The sequence below is a fragment of the Fopius arisanus genome, unplaced genomic scaffold, assembly GCF_000806365.1.
Source record: "Fopius arisanus strain USDA-PBARC FA_bdor unplaced genomic scaffold, ASM80636v1 scaffold00041, whole genome shotgun sequence".
Taxonomy (NCBI): Eukaryota; Metazoa; Arthropoda; class Insecta; order Hymenoptera; family Braconidae; genus Fopius; species Fopius arisanus.
This window is the reverse complement of record NW_011887780.1, coordinates 695,529-703,339: the sequence shown is the minus strand read 5'-3', so window position 1 is coordinate 703,339 and position 7,811 is coordinate 695,529. Positions and strand designations below refer to the sequence as shown.

At 47.3% G+C, this 7,811-nt stretch overlaps 1 protein-coding gene and 1 long non-coding RNA gene across 2 annotated transcripts in view; one reads left to right on the top strand and one right to left on the bottom strand.

Moving 5' to 3' along the window:
- Nucleotides 1-752: 752 nt before the first annotated feature.
- On the bottom strand, nt 753-7,204 carry Root (ciliary rootlet coiled-coil, rootletin). The gene is made up of 2 exons (XM_011305177.1): nt 7,085-7,204; nt 753-6,728 (listed from the first exon to the last, which is right to left on the bottom strand). The coding sequence occupies exons 1-2, from the start codon at nt 7,118-7,120 to the stop codon at nt 948-950; spliced, it is 5,817 nt and encodes a 1,938-aa protein (XP_011303479.1). The 5' UTR covers nt 7,121-7,204; the 3' UTR covers nt 753-947.
- Nucleotides 6,658-7,811, top strand: part of LOC105266775 (uncharacterized) — a 4,647-nt gene continuing 3,493 nt past the window's right edge. Inside the window, exon 1 of the long non-coding RNA XR_892190.1 lies at nt 6,658-6,771. This is a non-coding gene — a long non-coding RNA (uncharacterized lncRNA). The remainder of the gene's footprint in view (nt 6,772-7,811) is intronic.

Below are 7,811 nucleotides of genomic sequence, written 5' to 3'. Positions count from 1 at the left end.
TCAATCGAATGAATAAATTGATGAATTAATCAAGTTATCATCGAGTATTGCTTGATCATCGATCAATTAATAATTTCGTTCGACCAATAATCGATTATCCATCGTTTAACAATCGATCGAGATCCACCAACGATCGACTATCGATCAGCCCAATCAATAAATTGATGAGTGAATGAAGTTATCATCGAGTTTTCATCGAGTGATCTGTCAGGGATACGATTCATTGATATCTTGTCTAAACCGCGATTCGTGTGATTATTGAGACTAGACGTCTAGTGTTCTCTGTACCTGAGAACCGACGCAGTCCCCATTACCTCTACAATCCTCTAAAAAATTCCATTCCTCCAGGAAGAAAAACACACCCCCTGGAACCGCTACCTCCAGACATTCAAGTCGTTATTAAATTTCTTAGTCACAAATTAAAAGATTATCTACGATGCATTTCCTAGGATTTACGATATTGGTCTCGTGATCAAGACCAAACGTAGAATTCACCTCTCACTGGACGGATTATCTGCTCCTTCATATAAAATAAGTAATTGTTAATACCCATAATATTAATTAATCAATATTCAATCCCTGTTTAAACCATAAAATCAATACTGACGCATCGCCATAATCCACTGACTAAAAAAAATACAAGTAAAACATTCACAACTTTCCCATCAAAATTAATTCCCACAAAGCAATCAATTAATCATTAATCGATTAAAATTCACTTGAGATAATAAAAATCAGAGATCATTCCACTTTAACATTAAAAAAAATGACTGGATCCTTACAACCTACAAAAAAATGACATTAATGACTATTTCGTATGAATTTGCACTGCGATGTCGATATTCCCCATAAAAAAGTGTAAATTTAAAAAAAACTCCGGAAAGATCGTTATAAAAACCTCCAAAATTAGTCCAAAACGTCGCTGACAGACCGAGTTAACGGCCCTTTCAAGGAAGAGGAGATCTTCGATCATAAGACGATGGAGGTGGAGGAAGTGCCAGAGATGGTGGTAGACTAGTGGTACTGGTGACAGTAGTATCAAGTTTCCTGGCCTCATGCTCCAGGAGAATAGCATCGAGAGATGGATCCTGGGCAACAGTCCTCAGTGAATCCCCAAGTGCCTGCCTGAGATGCTGCATTTCCCTGCCAGCCCTTGAGCTCCTCAAAACATAAAGCTGTCGTCTCTTTATCTCCTGATTCAACTGCTCCCTCAACAGCTGAATCTGGCTCTCAAGTCTGGACACTTGCTGTCGATGGCTCTGCTCCCTGCCCTCGAGGAGTTTCTCAGCCTGTAGCTGAGCTGCCCTGAGCCTCTCGATCTCAGCCATCCTGTCCCTCCCCGAGTCCAGAGCCGAGTGTGAATGGGTGTGTGAATGAAGAGTCTTGCATTTCATAACTTCAGCTTCTTTTTCAGCTAATTGCGCCTCAAGTCGCCTGATTTTCATCCTCAGCTCACGATTCTCCTGCTCGAAGATCTCCATACTGATGCTCGATCCAGCCAGCTCCAGGTGAGCCTTCTCAGGACGCTCGTAACTCTTGCTGCGACTTCCGCTGGCCCTGACTGACTGCAACTGCCTCTCCAGATTTCTCTTGTCAGCTTCCAGAGTCCTGACTTTATCGTTGAGAGCATCGACTTTTCCTCTCATCTCACTTCTGTCCCTCTGGGCAATCTGCAACTGCCTGACGACCTCTTCGTCTTTATTGGAGCCCTCCTGGGGCCAGCTGGCAAGCCTCAGCTGTGACTCCAGCCCAGATCTCTGCACCTCGTTGTTTGCCAGATCATTCTGCAACCTCGAGTTCTGATCCATCACCGATTGATTATTGTGCTTGAGCTCCATCATTGTCTGCTGTGCAGCATCCAATCGCTCCTGGACAACTCTTCGCTCATTCTCAGCTGTTGCCAACTGCTTCTGCAGCTGCTTGAGCTTCTCATTATTGCTGTGATTAATTGCATTGTGCTCCATACTAGATCTCCTCAGAACTCCAATCTCATTTTTCAATTCATTCTCTGATGCAGCAGCTCTCTCCAACGCAAGATTCAGCTGTTCAATCGTGGACTTGAGAGAGGCACATCGTTCCTCCAATCCAGTGGAGGTACGCATCTGGACATCGAGACGATCTTGCAATTTCTGGAGATTTCCATCCTTCTCCTGAAGCACCATCTGGAGACGTTGAAGATCTCCCTCGAGGGACATCCTCTGGAGCTCCAATTTAGTGGCTCTAGCCTCAGATCTTCCCAGATCCTCCTGGAGTCCTCGTTTCTCGTTCTCCAGTCTGTTCAGTGTTTGCCTCATCTTATCGAGCTTTTCCTCGCACTGGCCCTTCTCATCTGACTCACTGGAGATGGCCAGCTCCAGAGCTGTGACTTTTTCCCGAAGTGACTCGACCTCGTGACTCTTGCAGTGCAGTGCCTCGTGCTGCGCCTGATACGCCGTCTGTTTCTGGGACAATTTAGCCTCGAGTGCTGCCTTCTCGTCCTGAAGATTTCTCACTGATGCACTCAAATTATTCATTTTGGAGTCACTCTTGTTCTGGTGATCTGATGCCTCACCCAATTGTTTCTTCACACTAGTCAGTTCAATTCTGCAATCGTCCCTCTCCCTCTCGATTTGCGCCACCTGCTGCATCAGGGCTCTCACACCCTTCCTCACAGCCTCAGGGTCAACATCGAGGATAACATCACACTTGCCGTCGTGCTCCTGATGGGAACGAACAGGACTCCACCTCCTCGAGGGACTCATCAGTTTAAATGGCATACTTACAGTTCCATCCAGCTGAATTCCAGCGATTCTCCTCAGGGTCGAGCCGACGCTGCTCAGCTTCTGCTCCACCTCCTTCTTCGCCGCCTCCAACTGCGTCAGCTGACCATCAAGTGCACGAACTCTCCCCTCGGATCCCCCCAATCTCGCCTTGAGCTCCTGCAACTGCTGCGAAGCATCAGCAAGACAAACCTCAAGATTATGCTTCTGGTCCTCCAATTTTCTCTCCCTGCACCGGCTGTCCTCCAGTCTCATCAGCAGCTCTTGCTCCCTTCCCCTCCACCTCTCGTCCTCCTCATCACCTCGCGCCCTCAATCTACCCAACTCTGTTCTCGTCACCTCCAGACTGTTATCCAGATCCACAACTTGTTTCTTCAACTGATGAAGCTGCAGCTGAAGCCTCTCACGCTCCTCAGTCTCGTTGGCAAGTCGCGCCTGGAGCTCGCGCTCCTCAGTCTGCGCCTGGGAATTCGCTGACTGACTCTTCTGGAGCTCGTCCTGGGTGAACCGCAACTGCTGCTGAATCTGTATCAACTCGTGCTCCATATCTCTCATCTGCAACTGCACTCGATTCTTCTCCGCCTCTAGATTCGTCCTGGTGTCCTCAAGACTGGCGATCTTCTGGTGTGCTTCCTCCAGACTTCTCGCCTGCTCTCGCTTATCACCCTCGATCCTCTTCACGTGATCCCGGAGATCTTTATTGGTGTTACCATATTTCTCTATCGCGTAATTAGAATCTGTCAATTGTCTCCTGACGTCAACGAGTTCCTTCCTGACTGTCTCGATGGTATTCTCAGCGTCCTTGAGCTTTCTCGTCGTCTCCTGGAGGTGATTCTGGAGAGTGTCGACCTTGTCCTCAGCAACGTGAAGCTGCACTCTCAGTTCTTCGCACTCCTTCTGCACCGTCTCCCTCTCTTTCCCGATATCCTCGATCTTAAGCTCCAGTCGCATCCTCTCCTCGTCATCCTGGAGTTTTGTCTCCTCCAGTTTTGTCCTCAATCTGTTCAACTCGTCCCTCAATTGATTGATGTTGTTTCTGTCCTGTTCAGCTCTGGAATTCGCCTCTCTTCGCAGACGCTCCAGAGTATTTCTCTCCTCCTCGAGCTCTCGATAGAGATTCTCCAGCTTCTCCATGAGCGCCTGCTGATCGTGATGGGCAATGAGGAGAGACTGTTGCTTGTCATTTTCAGCCCTGAGGAGGGCCTCCTCGTGCTGCTGGCAGAGATTATCGATGTGCTGCTGGAGCTCGTCGATCCTCATCTGGAGCTGATTGACCTCCTCCTCCTTCTGGGACTCGAGGGACGTTATCGTCTGCTGGAGGCGTTTCTCCAGTGATAATCTCACCTGCTCCTTCTCCTCGTTGAGCTTTTTGCAAGTGTCTTCACTGTTCTTCTTGAGATTCGCAATTATCCCCTGGAACTCTGCCTCCTGATTCCCCCTCTGCTGCGTCAAATTGTGCTTAATTTCCTGTCCCCTTTTCTCACTGTTCTCCAGGTCTTTCATCAGTCTCGCAATCTGTCCCTTGAGGCTCTCCTGCTTGACCAACAACTCCTGCTGATCCTTCTCCAGCTGAATCTTTTTGGCGTGCGTTGCCTCGAGATTAGTCTGAGTATCAAATAGAACTCCCTCCAACGTCTCCTTCTCAGTCCTCATAGACGCTAGTAGCTCCTGCATCCTCTGGAATTCCTTCTCATTCGTCTCCAGGAGCACCTGCTTCTCCTCATTATCTTTCACCAACTCTTCAAGATTTCTGTTCAACCTGGCATTCATCTCATTCGCCTGCTCCAGTCTCTGCCTGATCCTCATGAGCTCCTCATTCAACGACTCCTTCTTCCTCGCCAACATCGACAACTGATTCGACAAGTCTCCCCTCTCCCTCGTCACCTGTCCCAACTCAATCTCTACTTTCTCCTTTTCAATCTCCAGGAACTTGATCTTCTCATGCAACGTCACCTTGTCAGACTCCAAATCCAGTCTCGCCTGTTCAGCCTGGAGTAGCTCCTTCCTGAGAGAGCCGAGATCACCAGCCTGATCGCTGCACTGATTAATCAGCTTTGACCTGTCCTCCTCGAGTCTCCTAATTTCTTCAGCAAGCCTCTGTTTGTCCTTCTCGTGATTACCACATATCGCCTCCATCTTCATCAACTCATCGTGCAGATCAGTCTTCTCCAGGAGTACTTTCTCCAGCTCTAGCTCAACATCACCCTTGTTCTTCTCGATGACCGTCAGAAGATTATCACCCTCGAGTTTCTGCTGCTCCAGCATATCCCTGGACAAATAGATTCTGTTCAATTCCTCCCTAACAGTCAACAACTCCTCCCTCATTCTGCTGCAGCGCTCCTCCTCCGCCCTGAAACTCATCTCCCTGATCTCACTGTCTTTACCCATCCTATCCAGTTCACTCTGCAGGTAGAGTTTGTCATCCTCGAGGCTGTCACAGCACTTCTGCAATTTATTATTCATCTTCTGGAGTTTCTCGTAGTCATTATTGAGCTCCTCGATGGTGTGACTCATCTCAATTCTACTCTTCTCTAAATTATTCTTGTCCCCTCGTGCCTGATCCAGACTCTTCTGCAGCATATCCCTCTCCTGAATGAGCTGCGCACACTGGACCCTGGAGTTATCCAACTGTACGATCAACTCAGTGCTCCTGTCCTCGAGAATTGTGACACTCTCCTCAGCGGAGTCAGCCTGCTTCTTGGTGAGTGCCAACTGCTCCCGGCTGGTCTGCAGCTTCACCTGGAGCTCGTGAATTGCCAATTGATACTTGTGGAGAGATGCTTGAACAGCGCTGATGGTGCTCTCAGCAAATGCTGGAACAGTATTGCTGCGATTGGATCTCTTCGGTGACTTTTGAGGTATCGGTGCACTCTGGGAGAGATGTACATGCTGTCCCTGGGTATTCTCAGCCTCTCTGCTCTCAGCATCCTGGATGACAGCATGAGCAATGTCCCTAAGGGCAGCCTCCAGGATCTCCATCTCCTCCTGAATCCTTCCAGCCTGTCCCACACTCGCCTCAGCCTCGCCACATCTCTCCTCAAGATTGTGAATCTCTCGTATCAATTGATTGATCCTCTCGTCCTTCATCCTGACGTCGTTCACCACCACCTCGTGCTGATTCCTCAAGGCTGTCATCTCCGATTTAATGTCAGACGTCTCCTGGCAGCCCTGAAACTGAGGCTGAGTGGCAGAGGCCTGAACCTGAATCGCTAGTTTCACTCCACTGCAGGCTGATGTCATGTCATTGGTGGCGGCTGTCAATTTGTGCTGAAATTTCGTGAGATCCCTCTCGGTGGAGGACTTCATGTCCGAGAATACGCGTTTGAGGGCGACAACATCACGCCAGAGATTGAGGAGTCGGTGGTGCTCCGAGGTGTAGTACTCGTTGAACGCCAGCTCCTCCTCCTTCCACTCGTCCTCCTTGATGTTCATCTCCTCACGGAGTACCTCCCAGTCGTTCCCCAGCTTCTGGAGATCATTGGTGAGTGCCTCATTCGTTCTCACTGACTCCTCCAGTTGATTCTTCAATGCTGCATTCAGCTCGATGAGTTTCTCGGATCTTCTGCGCTCCTCTGAGAGCTTTCGCAGGGCAGTGTCGAGGTCCAGGATCTGCTCCTCGCGAATGTCCCGGAGGGTCTGGTGTGCTGCCTCCAGGGCGGAAGTACTGCTGGATGAAACTGTGGGAATTCTTGTGGTTTCCATCAGTGGGAGGGACTCTATCATTTGGCTCTCGAGCTCAGAGCACCGTTGCTTGTACTGGAGGACTTTTGCCTGTAGACGGGAGACCAGGGCTGCCTGGTGCTGCTGGGCCTGACGATAGGTGCTCAAACGACGTTTGTAATTGTTGGACTCCTCCTCCAGGCGACTGCGCAGCTCGTAGTTCTGGCGGGCCAGGGCATCCGGGGAGTAATCCTCATCACTTCCCAGGGGCTCCACGCCACTTGGGTCCCGGGTCGAGGCCTTTCCTGCCTGGAATTAAATGTCTTTTGATAAATCATCACCTGGAGCACAGGTAACTGGTCATTGTTGGTTCGAGTGCATCAGTTAGCTGGAATATCTCGGAATCTGGGGGAGATAGCCAAATTTTTTATGGGACCTTTTTTGTAGAGGGAAATCAGAGCTAGAAAAAAGATACTATATTTATTTCTGTATCTCTCTTAGATTTCGAGATATTACTCGAAAACTCAGTTACTCGCAGAAACGACTTTTGAAAATTTGAAAATTAGACAGTTTTATCATTGGATTAATTTTATAATAAGGGAAAAATTAGGAGATTTAATCTTTTTGGCATGAAGTATTTGTTTATTTTTTTTATTGTTTATTACCGGATAAAGGGAAAAATCCAATCGGCGTCGAGACATTTTATCGGCTCTTTTGAATTTTACATGGACTTTTTCCTTTTCAACTCGGTAAGGCCCAAATAATTGTATTTTCCGATTGAGTTCGACACTTCCGGTGCATTTCGATTAATTATTTATTTATAAAAACGTATCGTGTATTTTCATCTGTCACATTTTGACGTTTCGGGGGTTATGAATTTGTTTATGTTTTAAATTTAGTACAAAATGCGACCGGCGCTGCGCGTAATGACCCGGGAAATTTGAAGTTGCGATTGTTGCTTTTCATTTATTTATTTATCTACCTCGGGTTTTGGAGTGCCTCTGAGAAACGGTGGCCGCCGTCTCTCCATCTGTCCTCGAATCGCCAAATGTGGTGGAGCTTTCGGCAATGTCTGAAATAATTCATAAAATTAATAACAAATAATAATAATAATAATTAATATAAATAATTATCAATTGATAATAAATGATGAATTATTAATCATTCAATCATTGGTTTATTTAAAAAATTGTGTTAAGGTGAAAGATATTTTTTTTTAATCGAAAAAAAAAAATTATTTATTTCAATTTAAGTTAATTAATTCTTAAATATTGTTCTGGAAATTTTGAGAAATTATATTTTTCTCACCGACGGTAGTGGCCGTGCGGTTAGAGTGCTAGACTAGCATGCCAGAGATCCGGGTTCGATCCCGGGCACCGGCGGTCAAAAATT

Coding starts and splice junctions, on each gene's coding strand:
- Root (XM_011305177.1), bottom strand. CDS start 7,120: ATGTCTCGACGCCGATTGGATTTTTCCCTTTATCCG. Junction 6,729..7,084: donor TGGATTTTTCCCTTTATCCG/GTAATAAACAAT, acceptor ATTTAATTCCAG/GCAGGAAAGGCCTCGACCCG.